Source organism: Drosophila erecta, unplaced genomic scaffold (genome assembly GCF_003286155.1).
Source record: "Drosophila erecta strain 14021-0224.00,06,07 unplaced genomic scaffold, DereRS2 tig00000055-arrow-pilon, whole genome shotgun sequence".
NCBI classification, from domain to species: domain Eukaryota; kingdom Metazoa; phylum Arthropoda; class Insecta; order Diptera; family Drosophilidae; genus Drosophila; species Drosophila erecta.
Window position 1 is genome coordinate 19,645,991 of NW_020825200.1, and position 24,505 is coordinate 19,670,495.

Genomic DNA, 24,505 nt, shown 5'->3' on the forward strand with positions numbered 1-24,505 from the left:
TATACGGATGCCTGGATCCGTTGACTGATTGCCAGATGTTTTCCAAATTGCTTCGGTCGAAAATCATTTGTCGGGATGGAAAGCGAAACATTTCTAAGCTGAAAGCTCAAGGAGAGATGTGCTGATGCGTCATTCTCGAATTTTACAGTGCTTCTCGGCAATTTTTGGACAGATGCATTTCACATTTACACTCCATAAATGTATTTTTTTAAACAAGAAACGAAATTCATAAAGTTACTCGGCACAATAAAGCTGGGTGACTTATGTAAAGGGATAAATTGATTTACTTTACTAACCTGTGGAAGAGAACCTTTGTAGAGGGATAAATCTTGTGGCCGTGCACGTGATTAAATAAAATTTTACAAAATATTTATCATATTTATAAATAAAATGTATCAATATGTGAACAACCTTCTTCGGGTTCGTCTAGTGAAACTTGCTGACCACATTTAAAATTCAATTAGGCGTTTTGATTAGCAAACACATTTCATAACTAATTAATATAATATATATACCTTTTTTCCACCATCCGCAGTCCTCTCCATTTTTCAGCTTTAGTGAAAAATGTTGTAGGCAGCTTAAAGTGGATTTCTCGGTTCGTAAATTCGTAGGTTTGTTGCCACACCCCTGCTGAGCCTTTAAGGCAGCTGTTTCCCTATCAAGCAGATCAGCTTGGGACAGTTAACCCTCGCTGGAAGCGACAGCTAGATCATTAGGCCAATTGAAAAGCTAACATGGGCACAGCGGACCCTCCACCAACCAACTATTTTATTTATTCCAAAGGGGATTGAGTTCTCTATACGCCTGCGCAACCCTCTGAGCAAATAGAAATCAGTCGTAGATAAGCCATAGCCATCTAGCTGAGTGATCCGACTTGAATTGAATGCAGATTCCACAATTTGTGGCATCCACTTAAGAGTTAATTAAGCGCTAAAAAGCTGAACAATTTGCTTTTCGATCTATTCCCATACACAAGCATGTGTATATGGAACAATTAAAGGCAAGCTCATGGATTAAAGTAAGTCGCTGGCCATGTGGAGGAGCTGGAGCTGTCAAGTTGCCGACCCGCGGGGATCCGGGGACCAACAGACAGAAATGTGGAATCGTGACTTCCTGCCTGTCATAAAGTGTTTTTTTTTCTCCTCCAAACTGCGGCGGCGGCGTGGAGGGAGGCGCGTGACATTTTATGAATAGCAGAAGGCGGAAAAGCGAAAAGTAGTTGCCTCCTTCTTCTATCGCCATTTGAGGTTTAATTAATGACATCCATCCGCGGAACCCTCCCTCCCCAAAACACTGTTGCCTCTTTCGCGGGGTTATTTATTCCATTTACAGGGCTTCTTCTACTGGGTACTTGCTGGGGATAGTTTTCGGGACAGACCTCAAAGTCTGCTAAGTGTTACCATTGCTCCATGAACAATATTATGACAGGTACTTGGAATTGAGAGCTTTCATTGCAGAGTAATAAACACAGCTATCAGAGGAGTTATCCTCACCAGTCAATGAATTCATCTAAATGGTGTGGATTGCATTGTGTGTTTCTAAAATGTGTACAACGTACATTTTTCCATTAAAAACCCACACAAGTGCAGGTGTTTTAGGTAGTCATTAAGCATTGAGTTGTAATGGTTAAAAAGGATGGAGCACTGTCCTACAGTGGAGGGTGGTTTGCCTAATCAAATTAGTTGCACTTCATTAGACAATAGGGGGACATTTTGCAAAAAGTTTTTCAGCTCGTAATTAAAAAGCACAAAAGAGAAAGCCCCTATGTAAATATAAAACAAACCATATCATATACAATCATATCAAATAATGAAACAATGCTTCTCCCTGTTTTCAGATAATTCGGCGTGCCAAAACCACAGCGAAGGGTGCTTTTCAGTGGATTTTTGTGTAAAATCGATAGCCAGATAGACCCTCTCTACTGCCAACTTCATACAATCCGCTCGGCGGAAACACGGCATACGGAATGAATTCGCCCAACGAACGCCTCAAATGGCTGATCGCAGCTGTTGCCCTCATTGGTGAGTGCTATACATAGGGCATATGAGTTCTAAGGCATTCCGAACTGGTGACCTGTACAATCCGGAAACTATAGAACTTTGATATTCATCGTTTTTTTTGGCCTTTTCAAAATAAGCTTACTCAAAATAGCCTTAAATAACCATAATATACTCATATAAAAACATCTGAAGTAATAATGCCTTAAATAGGGAATTCAACTGTCCGTATTATATAAAAAATAACGCTCTTATTTTAAATAATAGCCTCTTTGTTGTGACATGGCTTTTCATTTTCAGTTTAATTTTACGCTTCTTATCTCTCTTGACACAGCGACAGAACTTTTTACCCACTTTTCCCGTTGCCGCTTCTGTGGATTTTCCAAACGTTTCTGAGCATTTTTGATTGTTTTTCTTACATTTACTTGGCTTTCGCTTTTTGTTTCATTGCGCTTGTCGGTTGCTTGCAGTTGGATATTTACTCGAGTGCGCGTCTGGACGGATACATTTGTATCTTGTTGTGTGGGGGAGCAGATAAACGTGCGGTTCATTGCCTCTACTATCCGGAAAATTTTGTTTTGGGGTTGAGGGGGGACTTGGGAGGGACTGTGCCGCATCAGTGGGTCAGATTGGGAATTAGTCAGTCCCGCCGAGTAGATGAGTAATACCAGTTCTGGGATAGATTGTGGAAATAGTTTCTTATGAATGGATTTCCTTCTTATTTCCCCCTATAAACTTTCATATGCAATTATTTTTGCAATAACGAACTCTTTTAACTAATTGTGTAATGTGGATTTTATCTTTATTATTTAAGTTTCCTCCTATGTTAGCTTAAATGGAAATCAAACAGCGAATTTACGAATGCATATAGTGACTGCTGCAGTTTATGTTATCAGTTTGCAACTTAGGGGCCGTTGTTTATTCTCGTGTATAACATTATAAAAACCCGTGTTACACAAATAAACAGCAATAATAATAATTGCTTAAGAATTGCAGAAAATGTGCTCTGTCGATGAAGTCAGAAATAAAAATTACATTTTAAGTGGAAGTCGCGTGATGAGTGACGTTATTGGAATTTGGAATAAATAAACGCTAATGGAGCGGAATATTTAACCAAAAGCAAACAAATAATATAATGTTTGAAATGAGCTAAGCAGATCTGCAGATATGACTTCGTGAATTAAAAGAACACATTATGCAAAGCTTCAGCAGCGAGTACCAATATTTGCCCGCCGGAATGGAAAGATCTCAGAGATACAAGCTTTGAGTGAGCGTCTTACGTTGATTGTGCGGGTCATCATTCAATTGAAATTGATTAAAAACATTTTGCGCCAATTTTTGCTTTTGTTATTATAATACGAGTATGTTTCTCCATTGTGAGCATGCAAGGCAAAAGCAAAACATGTTGCATTAATATTTAAAGCCAGACTTAAACAATAAAATGGATTTATGTCGGAATGTGATGTTTATGCTGTTGTTCCTGTCTCCGCTGCAGTCGGACGCATTTAATTCGCCATTTCATTCAATCCAATTGAAATTCAGCTCGCACACGACGGACACTGTAATGGAGCTTAAAGTTCACAAATGCGCACAGTGGGTTCAAAACACTGCAAAAAGTAAGCATGTAACACGAAGCAAATAAACAGGAAGCCGTCAATTTGTGTGCACATGTGTGTGCGAATCAAATGGCACAAATGGCATTATGGAATGGTCTTGGCTATGCTTCCGAAGCATGCTTTTTGCTACTTGCTATTGAAAAAACTATGTGATAAAAACGTATCTTTAATTAGAGCATACACATGTATCTCGTTCTCATTGAGATCTATTTATGGAGCTTTCCGCTGCTACAGTATATCCATTTCTCGGCTTTGTATGTTATGATATTAGTTCGACAAGAGCACATTCCTATGGGTTTACCTACTGCTGATAAGCGGGAATAGACCTCGAAACCACTTATCAACTGGGTCACATTTCACTCGCTGCTATCATCACGATCTTTCCTTAAGGGATTTCGTAACCAATTAGAAGCACTGCGTGCCACTCAAAGCACTCGTAAATATGTCAGAGATCATCCGAGAGATCACTGAACCAGGCCCTCTTCTGGAGGAAACTATTTCCGTTCCTACACAAAGCCAAATGGTGAAGAATGGAAGAAAGGAGCCGAAAAGCGAGGATGGAGTGGAGCTGTCCGGGATGGGAAATGCATTCCGTAATTACAGATGATTGATGTACCCCTCCTGCCACTTTCTTCGCCCTCTTCGCAGTATGTGTTATGATACCTCGACGATTGGGGCACATCACACGCGTGGTTTGTGTAAGCAACTCCGAGGGACTATACCCTCCCATCCATACACTTGCCCAAAATCATAGCACTTCGGTTTCCTAAAATATGTTCGATTTGGATCCAAGATCACGAGCGCTGGTTTTTCTGAGTGCATCCAACTTTTCCTCGGTTTGCTGCTTTATGAGCCGTTGCAATCTATTTTTTGCCCATTCGCAATAGTTCAAAGCTGTTTGTCAACCCGAATGGGGAATAAAGATTGGAGAATGGCGGATCCGAAACTGCCGAGCAGGTTTTCGATAATTGCGTAAATAATTGCCTGAAAGTTGGGAGCAATGCCGAGCTAAATGCATTTCACAAGAATCTAGTCGGCTTCACGTTTCGAAAACTCTTTACAATTCCGCCCAGAAGTCGCCACATCTCAGGGCATCAAAGCGTTTGTCGGCCCATTAAAAGCATTTGTCATATATTCGAGCTCCTTGAGTGCGCGCAGAACTTAAGAAACTTTCGGAAAAGTATTAAGCTAACTCAAAATATTTTATGAGCTGCAGCCAGCGAATGAATTTGTGGGGCCCAGCATAATTTATTTTAAGATATTTTTAAGTGGGTGTACAGTAAATGCCGCTCTTAGCGAGACTTTTAAAACTTCGGCAATAAAGTTTTCATTTTCAACCCCTCCGCTGGTGGAAAACCCTGCTGTCTCTCTTCCTCTTTCGCTGACACCCCTAACTCGCAGTGGAGAGAAAAAGTCGTGAGAATGAGCAAGGTTTGCTTAGTTTGCCAGCGAAGATTTGATCCCAATGCTTGCCCACACACTTTTCATTACCCGGCAAGAGAGAGAAGTGCCACCCACCCCGAGATTCCCCCTCACGGCGCGAACAGCTGTAAAGACTGAGGGCCACGTTGGCGGCACGCATTTCCAACTCCTCCATGCCAAACAGTGTCCTACCCTCTGGAAAATTATTATACTTATTTACGTCTCCCTGCCTGACAAGCTGAACTCGAGCGACGCGCCGTTGCCGCACTTCACTCGGCGAGCTCCTGCCCGTGGGATTCCCTTGCAGCGCCCCCTGGCGGGGAATTAGTCGGTCAAGAAGGGCGTAGTGGGTGGAAGTTGGGGGTGCGTGGCGCACATGTGGTTGCTATTTCGCACTGTCCTATAATATACATATATAGCGCAAATATATATAATACTCTGTTTCCACCAAGACACGTCAATTTCTTCGTTATTTTGACTCTACAAGCTTCTTATTTCGAATCAGTGGGATACTTAATTAAGTATCTGCCATTCGAGTTTCCTGAGTTAGGCTGTGGCTAAGAATTTAGCTACGGCACATAGGGCACAATAAATTGTGTGGCGTTAAATGAAAAGAAATCTCGTATGTGGAAAGATACGAGTGGAAGATAAATATCTCAAAAATCAGAGGGTTAGAGGATTACCATCGTTTTGGCGCCCCTAAAAATGGAATGGAATCAAGGCGTCATAATAATTTGTAAAATATGTTCATGGCCCCACCCATCCACCGATCCCAGTTCCAGTCCAACAGCCTCGGAGAACTGACACTTATCGGCACACATCATCTATGGATGTGATCGCGCACGTCCAGGCATTTCGAAGGCGGGATTTGATTGGAGCCCTCTACACCTTCCTCATGCTTGCTGAGTCACGTTTTTTGGGGCTGCCGAGTCTCAACCCATTTGTATCATCCCATCTCCATAATCTGCATGCGACAAAAAAGTGTTTAAAGTTAAATTGTAGATACATGCGTGTATACTCGTATACGAGTACATACTTTTCAAAAGTCTTTCGCTGTCTGCTCGAAGTCTTAATTAATGCGCACGAGACGATGACGACGTCAACTCGATTTTATATGCAAAACACGTCTGCAGTTGGTCTTCCCTTTGTCATGGCTACTTTATGCGTATATATTTTTTGAACGTTCAAGTTCTGTCGTTGAAGTTGTCTCTATCTGACCATAGGAAGTTTGCATACAGTGTGTTTAAAAAACGTAACCACGTTCAAATACATTTATAAAATTGATCTAAAAGTTGTACAGATGTGTACTTCTGCAACCGTATAAAATCATTGCATATTTTCTTAATTGTACGGCTCTTATTCTTAACGGCACTTTTGTATCTTTCAGATACATTCCTGTACTTACTGAAAAGGATGCACGTGTACGCTCTGCCTTACTTTTCTCCTCTTTCCGTAAATGTTTTGCAACGCTTTCATTAGACAACAAATCCACCCCCGTGTTCTTCCTTCTCTGCTACTCTCTTTTTCGGTCCCACTGTGCAGCCCCTAATGACAGTCTCTCTCAGAAGTCAGTGGTATTTAGGCTGACATTTTTGCTAGAAAATTGAAATCCAAGCGATGTTACACATTGCGACAAAGTGTTAATTAGTAATAAGTGGTAAGTAGTGTGTAGGGTATGTTGTGCTTCGAAATAAAACACAACATGATATTCCACCTCGGTGCGATTCGACACTACGTGGGCTAACACTCTCAATTATTTTTTATTTGGGGCGCTATATTAAGTTGCTCAAAAGTATCTCTCAGAAGACAGTGGTATTTAAGCTGAGAATGTTGCTAGAAAATGGAAATCCAAGCGATATTACATATTGCGACAAAGTGTTAATTAGTAATAAGTAATAAGTAGTAAGTAGTGTGTAGGGTATGTTGTGTTCTTATATATTCTTATATGTTGTGTTCGAAATAAAACACAATATAATATTACTCGGTGCGATTCGACACTGTTTCGAAATAAAACACAAAATTATACTACACATCGGTGCGATTCGACACTACGTGGGCTAACTCTATCAATTATTTTTCATTTGGAGCGCTATATTAAGTTGCTCAAAAGTATTAGTGCATTGACCTTAAGAAGCTAAGAATCTATAGAAATCTTATTGTTTAATTGTTTATTAGAACAAAATGTTTTGTTGTCATAACGTGTTCTAAACAAATTCCTAAGCCTCGACATTAACCCACTGTGGCCTGGCATTTACTGCCACTGGAATCAGCCGCATCATCACCACTCCCAGCCCCTTCCTCTGGCCCAGAAGTGTGTCCATCTTCCGCGTGGCCTGCTCCAGTTCGTCCCACTTCTGCCTCCTGCCGACCTAACGGCGTTTCCCTCCGCTCCCGGTCTTCGCACCTGGCTGCGGTTTCGTTGCTCCCTGGCCTCTGGTGTTCCCGTTGTCAGCTTCTGTCGAGTGCGGCGTTTCGTCACCGTGACTCCCTGTCATCTTTTGAGCACCGGCGAGGCGGACGGGTGAGTTGCGGCTAGCCTGCGGTCTCGGACTCTTCCACGGATGACTTGCGCTCGTCGGCGGTTGGAGGCGTCTATTCAGCCGGGTATCTAACAGATACCTGTTAGAATCGCGTGGGCAGTGCGTCTGCAGTTATGTGTGTCACGCATTACACAATTAGTTGGTGTCTGCGCACTGGGAGCTCTAAATACTTCATGTTCTGCATTGGAAATGATTGCTGACTGCTCATTTATCACCATTGCAGCTATAATGCGCCTTGTTTCTTGCGGCAAAGACCCCTTAACTTGGATCATTCAGTTTGCTTGCTTACTGACTACTCAAAATAAGCAGCTGAGCAGAGAATAACCTCTAGGTTTACATTCATTTGAATCGTAGCCAAAATCGTTTAATGTAGTTTAACCCGTGTAGCTGAATTTGTATTTGCTTTAATATGTCCACACGAGTAGTTGGTACTGTTTTGTGGACTGTGACTGATCGTGACGAGTGTGTGGGTAAATGCCGAGCGATTCGCATGAATGAGTGGGTAACGCTGGCATTGAGACACCGATAGCGATACCTGTTCTCCGAGTCCCGCAGTGCTCCTCCGCTGCACAGCTGTCGAACTGGTTTCTGAGCTCCCGAGCAGATGTTTCTGTCTGAATCGCGGTGAAAAAGTCGAGATTCATGGCGTCCAGGAGGGGGAATATATATGATTGGGGGTAGGAGGACTCCATCCTGGGCAGTTCCTTCCATTCCGCCTGACCTCGATGACAAGAGTGCGTGATGTGGACTAATTTCGATGGGCGGGACAAGCCTATTGAACTTTTGGGCCTTTTGTTTTTGTTAGCCGGATGTTATTAGTTTCCAATTTCCTGGCTTACGGGGTGTTAGGGGTTTGTTGTGCCACCAAATAAGTTAATTAGGTGGGCAGCAGCCCTTCGATGGGTAAGAAGTACATATCGATAATAATACCTATGTATGTTATTAATGCCTGTAAAATAAACCCAGCCCAGTAATTGTTTGCACCTCTCGAATTGCGTGCTGCCTGCTTCTATTTCTTTATTTGTTGGCCTGTAGTTTATTATTATTTTTACCAGTTGATTTCCTTGCAAGATAGGGCCGCTTTTCGTTGACCCAATTAAGTACAAAATAAATTCGAGCACCTTAGGCTGAGTCACTCGCCCTCTTAAACTTGATAAAGTGACCTTAGACGCGTCCGCACGATCATCATCTTCATCATCACAGCTGAATTATCGTCAAATTTTGCAAATTGCCAGCTTGAGTGGAAAATTGCGAGGCGAAAAACTTAACGTATTCCGCACACAAAAATTCAAGTGCTTGATTAGCTTGAGTTTTGCCGCGACGTTGGCATCGCAGTTCTGCTTTTGCTTCCAAATGCTGTTGCTTATGATTTGCCTTATTTTACTTTTTACTTTGCTTTTTTGCTCTTTAAGCCGGCTTCTTAACCGGTTTCGTTCTGCGTGTTTTTGTTCGCAGAGCTTTAGGTTCGGAAGCGAAAAGGTAAAATAAAACACACCTGCTGCTTTTGCGAAGCGACAAACAAAACTAAAACTGGGAGCAGGTGTAACTTAAATGGCGATAGTGTATAAAATCAAACCCAAAAACGTGGAGTACAGCGCGTTGGAATAAGAAACATAAAGGATGCCGATTTTGGAATTTCAATATCAACTTTTTCAACTGACCTTAACTGAGATCATCTGCGCAACAGTTGCAAAACTTAATTCGCCCTCCTTTTACTTATTTCCCTTCCGTACTTTACTTTACCCACTGTTTTTGATGTTCGCCACAAGATCCATCCAAGATTTTACGCTCTGTGTTCCGAATGGCCACCATATGCTGAAGTATATAAATATTTATATAATTTTGTGTGCTTGCTGATACAGTCTGTTCTGAAACTCTATTTCATATCGCATTTAAAGTATATTCAAAACTTATAGATCATTTAAACTAAAGCTTTACTTGAGGACCAAAAATATGCATATATATTTTTTTAGCAAATGCATTTAAATGGCCCTAACTAAGTGATTTGCACTGTATAAATGGTTTTTAGGAGTCTAATCTTCAACACAACATTTATTGTTTGAAAGAAATGAATAATTAAATAAGAAGGCGATGTTTCCGGCGAGCCTTCCTTATTTTCACTTCACCGAAACCTTACATGTTTAATTGATTTATTTATGATGATTTTGGTTCAGCGCACTTAGAAACTGCAATAGCCAATTGTTGGAATTGGTTTATAACATTACGTTTCAGTTTCAAAAGACTTACTTGTTTTCAGCTTACTCAAATATTGTACTATATTCATTGTATTCCTTTGATCATTCTGAGATGCTGGATGTAAATAATTGGAAATAGTTGATCTATGGGTATAATAAAGCATTCCAGTGTTTTGGGCATTATATTTATGTATGCTAAACATACATTCTTGTATTGATAAATAGGATAGAAAAGGACGAGGCTAACCAAGCCTACAATAGCTCTTGTGATAGGCAAATTGCACCCACATGCCCCGAGAATTTTATCCGAACAATATTTATGGGAGAAGGGGCGTTGGTGGGCGTGTGCCAGCACACAAATTTTTCTACACCTTTTGGTGATAGGAAATGGGGAACGGGAAAATTCCGAGCGCCATGACGTTGCATACACGAGCTCTGAAATGATTTGCCAATGCAAAAGTGACGGCATCAACAAATGAAACCCAGTGGGGAGTGGTGGAGTCTGCAAAGTGTCAACGAACGATTTTCAGCCTGCTTGTCTTTTGTTTGTCGTTGGAGGCGGTGGGGGGAAATGGATGTGGAAGTGAAACTGTGGCTGGTTTGGCAGAAAAGCTATGGAACTGAACACAGCTTTTGTTGGCCGTGCAGCGCCGAGGAGTCACTGATCCATGGCCCTCAATTGTCAAACAGCCATGGCTGAACAATAGCCACACTGTTGACATGAATATGGGAATGCATATCCGCTGCGGAAGTTCTGACCATAGAGCGTAGCCAAGTGATTGTTGATCAAGTGCCGGGATGGCTGCCAACTGCATCAAATTAGAAATGTGTGTAGAAATCGAAATCGATTTAGATATATCACTGCGGACGACACACGTAGTCGTCGTAGTGACGAAGATCACCCCTTCTAGCTAGTTTACTAGTTCAAATCAGAGATTGTTATCTAGCAGTTGTGGTACTTAAAAATGTCTTTTACTGTTACTTATTGGCTTTGCTCTCTGTTCCATTTCAGCTGGTGCTAGTCAGACCCTGGCTGCCAATCCCCCAGATGCCGACCAAAAAGGACCAGTCTTCCTCAAGGAGCCCACCAACCGCATTGACTTCTCCAACTCCACCGGCGCAGAGATCGAGTGCAAGGCCAGCGGCAACCCCATGCCCGAGATTATCTGGATTCGCAGCGACGGTACCGCCGTGGGAGATGTCCCCGGATTGCGTCAGATCTCATCCGACGGCAAGCTGGTCTTCCCTCCGTTCCGCGCCGAGGACTACCGCCAGGAGGTTCATGCCCAGGTGTACGCCTGCTTGGCCCGCAACCAGTTCGGATCCATCATCTCCCGGGACGTCCATGTTCGAGCCGGTAAGTTATCAGGGTTCCGAGGTAAATGAAGGGCAGTGCAAAGTGTATATTGATCGGGATACATATAAACCAATCATGAAGACCATATGTCAAAGTTATCACGGATGTTTAATAAATGATTAATAAAGATAGTAATTTTTGAAGAATGAATTTTCAATGGATGTGCGCTTTATACATGTCATTAAAGTTTCTATTCCATTTTGTATTAAACTTCGGCTGTAATACATTTTTTAAGGTCAGCTTAAACAGCAATGAAAAACAGCAGTTATATAAGAGAACGATTAGTTAAAGTAACTTATTTTATTTTAAAGCCGCTAGTACAGTGAAATTTAGTAATCTGAAAATTACATTTAACCAACAGGTGACTTTGCACTGCCCTTATCTACCATTTCCTTTGCAGGTTCGCCCAAATGAAGACCCATCTGCGTTGGTTTCGTATCTCCTCTACTTGGCACTTTGAGTTCGTAGCAAACAGTTGCCGGTTGCCTTTGCGTGTCAAGTTGCTCTTTGCAGTCTTTAACCCCTTGTGTTTGACTTATTGTTGCACCGGCTGCGGCAATTAAAACCGAGTTTTCACGGGATTTCCATTGAACGCTATGCGAATTGCCAAAGTTTTCCGCACGCTTCATGTTCACACATTTTTTCAGTCGAACTGTGCAACGTTTAGTAGAGTTTAAAGCAAGTTGGCATTTCACTTTAATCGGTTCGTTTTCGCTGATTTACTTCGTGACACAATGTTTTGTCGGTAACTGTACCTGTCATGCCCGTGCATGTCTGTTCAGCAGCCGTTAACAGCTCCCCTGGAAGATGTGGCAGCTGCGACGACGACGATGATGAAGAAGATGAAACTGTCAGCCCATTTAGCGCACACCGTGGGGTTGACGGGTTGCCAGCTGATCGAGTTATGGACCAGACCCAACTCCCCTGGATATCAGTCACTTCCGCTTCCATGGAGCCAGCCCTAGATGGGCCAGACTTGAGCACATTTTAGCTAATTATGTCGGAGCCATGCCACCCGCTTACTCATCGCCAGCTGACGTGTTCCCTGGCAATTAGCCAGCACACCTATCCCAGCCACCACCTCACCTATCGCCCTATACGCCCCCCGTTCCAGAAGCCTGACATCATTATTGTCGTTTGCTTTCGCTTGCTATTAACCGGAGGAATTTATCATTTTATAGTATGCTTATATGTGAATGAGGTGCACAAGAGGAAAACATTCTGCGCAGCTGGCCCGCAGCTAGTTGGCCGAAATGAGTTATGGTCTACACCCTGAACACGGGCTGGCGTAAAAAAATTTTCGGTTAATTGAAATTAACTTTTGCCTGTCAAGCAGCGGCGCGACGATAGTTTCGGTGTTTTTCGTTTAATGAATTTCCGACCAGAAGGCGGTTATAAAGCCAGAATTTTCCAGGAACTCAGTTGCTAAAAGCTTTCAAGGTTGTGAGAATATTTTAGACATAATAGGTAATAATCGGCCTTTTCCCAGTGGTTGCCCAGTACTACGAGGCGGATGTGAACAAGGAGCACGTTATAAGAGGCAATTCGGCGGTCATCAAGTGTCTGATTCCATCGTTCGTGGCTGACTTCGTCGAAGTGGTATCCTGGCACACCGATGAGGAGGAGAACTACTTTCCGGGCGCAGAATACGGTGCGATCCGAGCTGCAGATGCAGAGAGGATACATGTAGTTTTGCTCTACTAAAAGCATGCTGTGGTCGCCATTCCGCTAGTTTCACAGACAATCCCTTCATTCCATAATTCATTCATTCCTTATTTTAATCTGAAACTCACCACTATTATCGTTTCTCCTTACTGTTTAGTCGTTTCCCAACACTACGAAGAAGATATACACAAGGCATTTGTCATACGCGGCAATTCCGCCATATTAAAATGTGATATACCGTCGTTTGTAGCCGATTTCGTGAATGTTATATCCTGGCACAGTGACGAGCAAGAGAATTTCTATCCAGGCGTTGAATATGGTGTGTGACCAGAAGAACTGTTTGTGAGCTTTTAGAAAAATAGCACTACTTTAACCACTACTGTACAACACTGCAAAGCCACACTCACAGAAACACTTGTGCACAGTGCAAGGGCAGTTAAAGGGAAAACTTGCAACACTAATTTCCAAATTCTGTAAAATATACAACACACCGAACTCAAAGAATAACTTATTAACCAACACTGGCTAGGGAAGAAACAGTTCAGAATCCTTCGCTCCCTCGTCGTAGCTTCCCCATATTGTCAAAGTTTCGTTTTCAGTTCTATCCGAATTTGATTTATTTTCGGTTTTATTACGCATACGCATTTATTTGATTGCTGGCATTGCTGTTTTAGTCGTTGCCCAATACTACGACACCGATGTAAATAAGGCCTATGTGATACGCGGCAATGCGGCGGTCTTGAAATGCGAAATCCCCTCCTTTGTGGCCGATTTTGTGAGCGTTGTCTCCTGGCACACCGATCAGAACGAGGACTTTCTGCCAGGCAGTGAATACGGTTTGTTGGCAAACTTTTTGATTTCATTTTGGGCTAGCTATACATAGGGTTTGTACAGTTGCGTGCCACCTAAGAATTATGGATAAGTACCTAACCATTTTCCCTCCTGCATCTACATATTATGTTTACTTTTATGCGTTTATCTATGCTATCTCGGGTGACTGCGTGTTGATGAGCCATGTTATCAAAACCATTATTAACCTCTTGCCCGGAGATTTTCTCAGGGAAGCGCGGAGCTCGCAAGCTGATTGCGCTTAGGGTCCCATTAAGTGCACTCCGCGATATTGTCTGCGCTGTTAGAAGACACTCTCGTTTCAATTAGCTAGCTTCACATTTTCACACGCCCGCCGCACGCAAGGCTTGGACTTAAACTTGGTTCTGTAGGCGTCCCATCCCCATGCCCATCCCCGTGTTCCCCTCCGTTGCTTCGTTATGTAATCCAAGGCTATGTGAACCACCTCCAGTTGTGCAGCAGTTCTACGAATCGGAGGTGAACAACGAGTACGTCATAAGGGGCAATGCGGCGGTGTTGAAGTGCTCGATTCCATCCTTCGTTGCGGACTTTGTGCAGGTCGTATCCTGGCAGGACGAAGAGGGGCAGCTCTACGGCTCGCTGGGCGATCAACAGGGAGCGGGTACACATGCACTATAACGAATCTTAATGGTTATGTAGGATTATCCAAGCCCCATCCCGCACCTACCCCACTCCCTCCATCAGCAAGTTCATTTCATTTTGGTTCCTCCTCATAAAAACTCTTGCTTTACAGTCGTGAATCAGTATTACGAGGCTGAGGTGGTTTCCGAGTACGTTATCCGAGGCAATACGGCGGTATTGAAGTGCACTATTCCCAGTTTTGTGGCTGATTTCCTGCGGGTTGAGGCCTGGGTGGCTAGTGACGGCACTGAGTACGCTCCGGAAGTGGATTTTGGTACAGTCCCGCACCGTTGAAACATTAAGAAGTTAGTCCTAAGCAGCATTCCCACTCCTTTCCCATTACAATTTGCTTCAGCTTCTGTTTCATTTCACCACTCTACACCTTTTTGAATCGCAGTTGTCAATCAGTTTTACGGCGCCGATATCCTGATGGAGTATGTCATTAGGGGCAATGCGGCGGTTCTAAAGTGTTCCATTCCGTCGTTCGTGGCCGATTTTGTGCGTGTCGAATCCTGGATAGATGAGGAGGGAACCGAACTGCGTCCCTCTGAGAACTATGGTATAACCGCAGAGCTAAACAATATTGCAACGGCAACGCTATGTGGGGGCTTCTTTCCCATCCAATCCCATTTCTACCTCTTCTATATATTTTCGTTACACACCTTTGCAGTGGTCAATCAGTTCTATGAGGCGGAGATTATGACCGAGTACGTTATCAGGGGTAATGCTGCCGTTCTGAAGTGTTCGATTCCGTCGTTCGTGGCTGATTTTGTTCGAGTTGAGTCCTGGATCGATGATGAGGGCAATGTCTTGTCCTTTTCGGACAATTACGGTGCGCGGCAAAGATGTTCATCCAGTAGTTTTATGCTTAATTTCCACCAGCTCCATTCCCAGTGCTCCCCTCTTTTCCATTTACTTATTATTTTATTCGATTCAAAGTCGTTTCACAGTTCTACATAACCGAGGCCGAGAATGAATACGTAATTAAAGGGAACGCGGCAGTGGTCAAGTGTAAGATCCCTTCGTTCGTGGCCGATTTTGTGCAGGTTGAGGCCTGGGTGGACGAGGAGGGCACGGAGTTGTGGCGCAACAATGCCACCAACGCCTATGGTACAGTTCAAGCAAAACATACTTCTTCGGTTAAGCGCAGCACAAGGTCCCATCTTCCACCTCCTGACCCCAAACTTCCAAGCCCCAACCCCTATTTTACACTATCTTATGTTATTCTTCCGGCTTAGTGGTCATCCAAAGCTACGAGTCCGAGGCGGACAATGAGTACGTCATTAGGGGCAACTCCGTGGTGATGAAGTGCGAAATTCCCTCCTACGTGGCCGACTTCGTGTTCGTCGATCTCTGGCTGGACTCGGAGGGTCGCAACTACTATCCCAACAATGCCGCGGAGACGGGTACTTGGCCACGTTTCTTTGCCTTAGCTCTCTCAGGCTTCAGGCTACCCTAGAACTATCCAGAAAACCTTCCCAGTTCCCTCAGTTATTACTTCACTAAGTTCGCTCTGATTTCCTTCAGTTGTCCACCAGTTCTACCAGACACGGGTGATCGATGAGTTTGTGCTGCGTGGCAACTCCGCCACCTTAAAGTGCTTGGTGCCCTCGTTTGTGGCAGACTTCATCGATGTGGAGGGTTGGATCGACGAGGAGGGCGTGGAGATCCTGCGGCCCCTCCCGGACGACTCCGTTGGTAACCACTACGATTTTCGGCATTAGCTTAGCTAGAGTAGTAAACCTCGACCCTTCCCAGTCCCGATTTTAAATTCTCGCCTCCCGTTTTGCAGTGGTGAAGCAGTTTTTCGAGTCGCAAGTCTACGACGAGTACGTGATCAAGGGCAATGCGGCCATTTTCAAGTGCCAGACCCCCTCCTTTGTGGCGGATCACATAGACATAACCGACTGGATCGATACCGAGGGCGAGGTCTTCACGAAGAACATAACCGGTAGGACGCCGAGTCTCGTAGAGTTGTGCAGTCTGCTCAGTTACATGAACGGGGATCCTTTTACGGCGCATCTTTCATCCTTATGATTTAAACCCACGTCCCACTCAATCAATCTCTTCGTAAACTTTGCAGTTGTGCCACAATCCTACACCGTCAATGTCATGGATGAGTCCATACTGCGGGGCAATAGCGCCATCCTAAAGTGCCACATTCCCAGTTTTGTGGCCGATTTCATAGTGGTCGATTCGTGGGTGGAGGACGAGGAGCGAGTTATCTATCCCCAGGAGGATATCGCGGAAAGCGGTAAATTTACAGACTAAGAGCTTTGGCATTGCCCACTCCTCCGTAACATCCTGCGCCCCCATCCAATTCGGTTCGCTTCGATCTGGTCTCGATGTGGTTTCTTTAGAGCTCTCAAAGAAGTTCTCCACGTTCAGCGCTGCTTAGGCTTTCGAATGGCCTTCTTTGTGTCTTTCCTTCTTGCTGTCCACCTTTTCGTTTTATATTTTATTTTTCATTTACCCATCCCAACCCTTTTTCGTTTTCCCCTCCAAAAATCCATGGGTCGCTCCTGACTTGCCCAAAAGAAGCCGAAACCCCTTCATGTAGTTGAACGTAGCGTTGATAAAGTAGCGTAGTGTAAATAAGTGCAAAAATGCTAATAAACCGTCAACCACGTAACAATCTGTAGATACATATCATTTCGAATGAATAATCCAACATTGCTGTATATATACCACAAAAAAACGAGTATATATAATGTGTAACATGCATTTCATCTAAGATTATTGGCATTTTTGTTAACGCATGTCTAGAATTAAGCACAATGCCACGGAATTTGGAGATTCGCAAACGAAGTAAAACTATTAGAATTTAAAAATGTTTTTCTATTGTAAATGTAAATAGATTACAATCAATCTTTCGGGTTCGATTCTATTTGTTTATACTACAAACTCTTGGCATTGTTGGTGTAAAGTAAATGTTTATGGAACTTTGTTAAAACAAATTCGATGCAAATCGAAATTTTAGCACAGTTCCTAAAATAAGACTAAAGGAGATCCTAAAAAGTTGAGTAGTTAAACTGGCCCACAAGCTAAATCTAATCAATAACAAATTACGTTTTTAAGTGTAACAATTGTGCAGAATAACTCAAGGGGTTCTCATTTAGTCAATCTTAACTTAGCTGTAATTTCATTTCAAAGTCACATTGCATGGTCAACGATTAGCAGCAGTCAAGTTTTTGCACAATTAAACCTAACACAACATGAAAATATTTTTACCTGCCATGTGGCTTTCAAATGTAGAGCGAATAAATTCAATTAAATGCATGTTAGTCAATTGATTTTGTTCGACCTACAGCAGGCTTAATAAGTTGACTTAGCCATGTTAGCCGACAAGTCCTCACTAACCTTTTATTTTTTCTATCTGAACATATCAAATATCAGATGGAAAGTATCTGGTACTGCCCTCTGGAGAGCTGCACATCCGCGAAGTTGGACCCGAGGACGGATACAAGAGCTACCAGTGCCGAACCAAGCATCGTCTGACGGGAGAAACCCGGTTGAGTGCCACAAAAGGACGTTTGGTCATCACAGGTAAGTCCGCCTAGTTGGCCAATTGCTCGTACTAGTGGAACAAAAAACTTCAGTTATTGCTTTCTTTGACCATTTTGCACTTGTCAATAATAAGTTTTTACAGAACAAACCAAATTCATATATAATATATTTCTTGCAACTGAAATTTCATGATTTCATTGATAACTGAAGTTTTCTTGTTGTAGAGAAAATTTCAAATGATACAATGTTTTAGGTAAATTGCAAATTCGAGCCATTAGACATATACAAAATATGTATAATACCAATACAATACGTATCCTTTGGAGTTTTCTCTTACATAGTTCAAAGAGAAAAGATACAAATCGATTTTTAAATTATTTTTAAAAATGATTTGTTTCTATTCTCGAATGTCATAAAATGTTTGAAATATGGAGATATTAATTATATTTACGTTTTGTTCATTATGTATCAATGTAATACATATAATAATATATTATAATTAAACAATATGACAAATGAAATCATATTTCAAATATTTTTGAAAATTGTTTGGATATTGCACTCACATAAATGTATGCAATTAAAAGCTAAAGTGTTTGCAGTTTCCAAACAAATATAACTAAAACAACACACAAGCAACAATTCTTGGCTTTTTATAGAATGCAATCAAAAAGATTTTTTGCTTAAAATCTCTTTCTTTGCGCACCGTAAACGCTAATGTGCAGTGCATACGACGTACTGAGAATATAAATTCGAATATATTTATATATAATAAATAGAATGAGAATAAATAAATACTTAAAATAATAATACTATTTCCAACAAGAATTGTTGCTGTAACCTAAGTCTAAATTGAAAACTGCCTGAATGTTGGGATAGGGTACTCGACAATGCTGAGAGCTTGAAATAAAGCCAACTAGAGTAGGTGTGGTCCGTTCTTAAGAAATCCGAGTTAGCTGAAACGCCAGATCCAACAAATGATTCAACTGCCAGTCCCACTTTCACTTCTTTTCTCCCTTGAACTGCTCCCAAGGTAAGTCACTCCAAGTTCTTCCATATCTTTACCTATTGGCATTGTACTATGTAAGGCTAATAACTTTGAACGTTTTCGCTTCATTCACAGAACCAGTGGGCAGAGTTTCGCCCAAGTTTCCCAATACTCTGACCAGCAGCAGTTTCACGGGAGACGAAGGCTCTAGTCAAACCCTTCTGTGCCCTGCCCAGGCCTATCCAGCTCCCCTGTTTAGGTAGGGCTAATATACATCCAGACCCAGACCAACTTGCGCCAGTTTCCAATTGAGAAAGCAGCTTAGTAATATCCTTGCAATTCACTATATCCACCTCTTTCAAGAACCCATTGCGAGTGTGGGGCCCAGGCTTCTCTCTGGTAATGACATTAAGGTGCTCCAGTTCTCTGCTGGGCAAGCCAGCACCCTTTTGTGCCCAGCTCAATCATATCCAGTGCCCGTCTTTAGGTAAGAGATCGCCTATCCCAACTGAAGGTGTTCCTTTCGGGAATTAAAAGTTTGGCTTTCCGTTTCCCATTTCGTAGAGCCTGTTGGCAGTATTGGGCCCCGTTTGACCAGCGGAGATGAGTCGCGAATTCTCCGGGTGTATCTGGCGGCAAGTGCCACTCTTCTTTGCCCGGCGCAGGCTTATCCGGTGCCCTTCTTTAGGTAAACCCAGCCCAACACTTAGGCTTCCAAGTAGACTACGATTTCGTTCCATTAATATCCCGAATTCAACAGAACCGGTCGGCAGTGTAAGTCCTCAGCTCAATGGCAATGGCAATCAGGAGCACATAACGCTCACCCGGGTGCCCAAGATGGGTAGCGTTACACTGATGTGTCCGGCTCAAGCCTATCCAGTGCCCTTCTTTAGGTAACAAAGCCACTTTATGCCCAACTTCAGGCAGGGTTAGCATTTTAGAGCCTTATATCTCAAACCCCTTTTAAGAACCCGTTGGCAGCGTTGGGCCAAAACTCACGTCAGGCGACGATTCGCGGACGGTGAAGATTAAGCTAGAGGCCAGTGTTACGCTCCTTTGTCCAGCTCAAGCTTATCCAGTGCCTGTGTATAGGTAAATCCAGCTGCTTATTTCAGTCAGTCCCTTCCCATCTCAGGCACATCACAAAAATGTAGATCTTTGAGCAATCCCAAACTGATCTTCCTTATAGAGCCTGTTGGCACGGTCAGCCCGAAGATTAATAATGGTGAGGATTTCAAGCATCTTAAGGGAAAGTGCAGCCAGGACTTGAGCATCCTTTGTCCAGCTCAAGCGTATCCGCAGCCCTTCTTTAGGTAAATGTCCCTGACTTCCACATCGGCAGTTTACAATCGGGCTGGGAACCTTGTGCAACGAAACGATCTCCTTGCAGAACCGATTGGTAGCGTCAGTCCTAAGATCTCCAATTCCGATGACTTGAAGCATGTGAAGGTCAAGAGATTGCAGAGCTTGAGTCTTCTATGTCCGGCTCAAGCGTATCCGCAGCCAATTTCTAGGTAACTTTCAACTCCCAGGCCCAACATTCAAGACAAATGTTTCTGCTTCAACATGGGCACAGGTAGATAAATTACGATTTTTTAGAACCCGTTGGCAGTGTGGCGCCCAAGTTGAACTTCTTAGAGCGCTTCAAAATGATGCAGATCCAGAGCGGAACAAGATTCAACATTCAGTGTCCGGTGCAATCGTATCCCATGCCGGTTTTCAAGTAAGATTCAGTGGGCTTTTGCCTCAAGGCATCTGAAAACATTCAGTCAGTTACAATACGGGCCATCTTCTTTAAATTTTAGAACCCGTGGGCAGTGTCCGACCCAAAGTGAATCCCCAAGACAAGCACCAGTTCATAGACGTAGAGCTGGCCAGCAGTTATTCCCTCCTTTGCATGGCTCAGTCGTATCCTACCCCGTCCTTCAGGTGGGTTTCCCCTTCCCAACATCGTCGGCAGACAGTTTTCCTTCCTTACCCATGACTCTCCTTGATGTTTTGCTCGTAGAACCCGTTGGTTCCGTCAAGCCGAAAATAAATGTCCAGGACAAGCTGCAGACACGCGAGATTGCCCAGGGAGTCGGATTCGCCCTTCTATGCCCGGCGCAGTCATATCCGATGCCAGCCCACAGGTTTGCATGCCTTCAATTGGGAACACAATTTCAGGGCGTTATTCGAATTCAGGACACGGCTGCTTAAGTGATTATTCTATTAGGTTTATTATGTCCAGCCCAGTCATAGCCCATTCCCGCCTATAGATAGGTAGCATATGCTAGCTCGGCTTCCAACATTTGGGCAGGTATCCTGCGTACTATCCCAGTGCTCAAAGCCTAAAACTTGTCTTTCGCTCAGAGCCCGTGGCTTCAGTTCCTCCAAAGTTGAATCTCCTGGAAAGAGTCCGCACAATGGAGGTTTCCTTGGGCACCAAGTATGCCATGCAGTGTCCTGGTCAGGCGTTTCCAGTACCCATAAATAGGTAATCCCAACACCAATTCAGACTGCTTTCTATTCGGACTTCCCCAGGGTTTCATTACACTTCATGTTCCAGAACCCATTGGCTCCGTGCCGCCAAAAATCAACAATATCAACGACAAGTTTCAACTGATGCAGATTAAACTGGAAAGCGCTTTTGCGATGCAATGCCCCGGTCAGGCTTATCCTGTTCCGGTCGTTAGGTGGGTGTCGTGTCATCCTATCCCAGCACTCCATGTATATGCTATCCCCTAATATTATTGTTCCAACAACCAGAACCCATTGGATCTGTTCCGCCAAAGATTACCAGTCTGCACGACAAGTTTCAAGTGCTGCAAGTGAAGCTCGAAGAGGATTTCTCCATGCAATGTCCTGGTCAGGCATATCCGGTGCCGATTGTTAGGTTAGTTGCGATACCCTCCACCAACATTCATTCTGCATGGCGAAGCATTAACTGGAAATTATCTTAAACTCAGAACCCGTAGGCTCAGTGGCTCCCAAAGTGGACACTCGCGATGAGTTCACTTTTGCCAGGACTCGCATGGGCGCCTCCAAGGCTCTCATCTGTCCTGCTCAGTCGTATCCAATGCCGTTCTTTAGGTAATACCGCGTTCCAACATTCGGGTATTTCTTAACAAGACCTATTAAAGAGCCAATTTCTCCCAGAACCCGTTGGCAGTGTGGCCCCAAAGGTTGATATTAAAGATGAGATTAACTACGCCCGGGTGGGCCTGGATCGCAGTCTAGCTATAGTTTGTCCAGCTCAGTCCTATCCAGTGCCTGCCTTCCGGTGAGTACTGCCTTGCAGGCCTTGTCCCAGCACTTAGGCAGTAAATCTGAGGTAATCGAAAGATGTCCTGACTAAATCCCCTAAATCTTTGTAGAGCCTGTAGGCAGTGTGGCCCCCAAAGTGGATCCCAACGACCGGATCAAGTGGGTCGACAAGCCCAGAGGCAGTGCCCTGAATCTGCTTTGTCCAGCTCAATCCTTCCCAATGCCAAGCGCCCGGTAAGCCTTCAGGCAGTTTTCTCAAAGGAGTCCAAAGACTGGGGTTTTTTTTGAGATATTATTGTGCACTTATATCACTTGCAGAGCCTGTGGGCAGTGTAGCGCCCAAGGTGGACGTAAAAGACCGCATCACTTGGCTAGACAAGCCCCTGGGTCAGCCCTTAAGTCTGCTGTGTCCAGCTCAGTCGTATCCCATGCCAGCCTATAGGTAGGATCTCCCTTCTGTCTTGTTCAGGCAGTTTCCAAAGCTATCTGTAGATGAGAGGTATGCAATAGTACATGCCGTTCAAACTGAACTTTTCAGAGCCCGTGGGCAGTGTTGCACCCAAGGTGGATATGCACGATAAGATGGATTTCACCATCAGGAGCTCGAATAGATCTCTGAATTTGTTCTGCAAGGCGCAAGGATTTCCTATGCCGGCATTTAGGTAATCGCATTGCTGAGTACAGCCCACAGTCTGCGTTTTTCATCAGATCAGGGCAATTGCTTTTATCTATTGGATAACCCTTTCTTGCAGAACCTGTTGGTAGTGTGGCGCCCAAAGTTGATATGCAGGATAAGTTTGGTGTGAATATCAGACAATCAAGCAACTCGTTGAATTTACTGTGCAAGTCTCAAGGTTATCCAATGCCCGCGTTTAGGTAAAAACATTGTTGAGTACAATCCTTCAGCTCGGGTTTTCCATTTAGATAGATTATCAAGCTCAGAAGCTTTATAAGAATATAATTTCAGAGCCCGTTGGCAGTGTGGCACCTAAGGTGGAAATTAAGGATAAAGTGGGCATTTTTGTGGCCAAGTCCAATAGCTCCCTGGCCTTGCTGTGCCCAGCTCAATCATATCCCATCCCAGCTTTTAGGTAAACATCTAAGATTTAAGCTTAGGCAGTTACTCCAATCGAAACTGAAACAAAACTTCCCACAGAACCCATTGGCAGTGTTGCTCCACGTGTAAATCGCAAGGATGAGTTCAATCACGACCGCATAAAGAGCTCCATGACCATTTCCATACAATGTCCTGCTCAAGCTTTTCCGGTTCCACTTTATAGGTAATGTCGAGTGCCCTGGTTGCCCCTTTCTTGTAGTTCTCATGGGGCATGTTGGACTTAAGTAACTCGGAACTGTTTTCAGAGCCGGTTGGTAGTGTGGCGCCAAAGGTGAATAAAAACGATGAGTTCAGCCACGATCGCATTGCCATTGGCGGAATGGTGGCCCTTCGCTGTCCGGCCCAGTCCTTCCCCGTGCCCGTTTATAGGTTGGTCATTGTCGAGTGCTTTACATCCAATACTTCCCAGGCTGTCTTAATTCGCCTCATAATCCTCACATACAATTTGTAGAGCCCGTGGGCAGCGTGGCACCACGTGTCAATAAAAAGGACGGCTTCAGTCACGACAGCATCCGCCAGGGCAGGACAATAGCCATTTTCTGTCCTGCCCAGGCCTACCCCGTGCCCTTCTATAGGTAACTTGTTGCTGGCCAACTGTGCGACCTGCCCAAAGTTTCCCAAAGTTACAAGAGAGCTTAGCCCCGGTCCTCAAGCCTCATTGGCTCCGAACTCTAATTAGTCTGCCACCCGATTTAACCCATTCAGTATCACAGCCACCCCTTCCCTGAAAAGCTTGGTTGGGCAGTTTTCAATCTCAACATGGGTTTCCGGTTCTCACCCCCACTTCTATTGGTTCCAGAGCCTGTGGGCAGTGTGCCGCCCAAGATCAGCGTGGGTGAGCGTCGCAAGGACGCCGAGGTTCTCAGGCACGGCGACTTGAGCATATTTTGCCCCGCCCAATCCTATCCGGTGCCTGCATTCAGGTGAGGCCCACTCCATTCGCACTCAGGCAGTTTTCCTGGAGTTCGGCTAGCTGTCATTTTCAATATTCATCATCTTTCAGAGCCCGTTGCCAGTGTAGGTCCCAAAATCAGTGTGGGCGAACGTCTCAGGGATGCTGGTGCCTCAGCCAAGTCCACCTTGACCCTCTTTTGTCCAGCGCAATCGTATCCGGTACCGTCGTTTAGGTAATCCCGAGTTCAGGCAGGCTTCAAAACTAACTTTAAAATGTTGAAGTGCGTCACTAATTGAGCAATCTGTTTCAGAACCTGTGGGCAGTGTAGCACCCAAAATCAGTGTTGAAAATCGTCTGAAAAATGCAGAGGCTAGAATCGCTTCTAGCTGTACCCTTTTTTGCCCTGGTCAAGCCTATCCGGTACCCTTCTTTAGGTAAATCCCTACGCATTTTGGGCAGTTTTAAAGTT

The 24,505-nt window shown here is 44.0% G+C and overlaps 1 protein-coding gene across 15 annotated transcripts in view; it reads left to right on the plus strand.

Moving 5' to 3' along the window:
- Positions 1–24,505, plus strand: part of LOC6543211 (Down syndrome cell adhesion molecule-like protein Dscam2) — a 61,293-nt gene that overhangs the window by 2,456 nt on the left and 34,332 nt on the right. For 5 of the 15 annotated variants that reach the window (XM_026979563.1, XM_026979554.1, XM_026979558.1 and 2 more), the window contains exons 2-6: positions 1,838–2,021; positions 10,783–11,127; positions 15,223–15,393; positions 17,680–17,829; positions 22,992–23,115. In XM_026979563.1, coding sequence (XP_026835364.1) covers positions 1,967–2,021; positions 10,783–11,127; positions 15,223–15,393; positions 17,680–17,829; positions 22,992–23,115 — 845 coding nt within the window. In that variant the 5' untranslated portion in view covers positions 1,838–1,966. Of the gene's footprint in view, positions 1–1,837; positions 2,022–10,782; positions 11,128–12,949; positions 13,112–14,092; positions 14,264–15,222; positions 15,394–15,810; positions 15,982–16,075; positions 16,235–16,366; positions 16,538–17,679; positions 17,830–19,538; positions 19,672–19,746; positions 19,871–21,526; positions 21,654–22,229; positions 22,259–22,342; positions 22,467–22,991; positions 23,116–24,505 lie in introns of those variants that run through there. The other 10 variants (XM_026979567.1, XM_026979561.1, XM_026979555.1 and 7 more) reach the window with 10 other exon arrangements.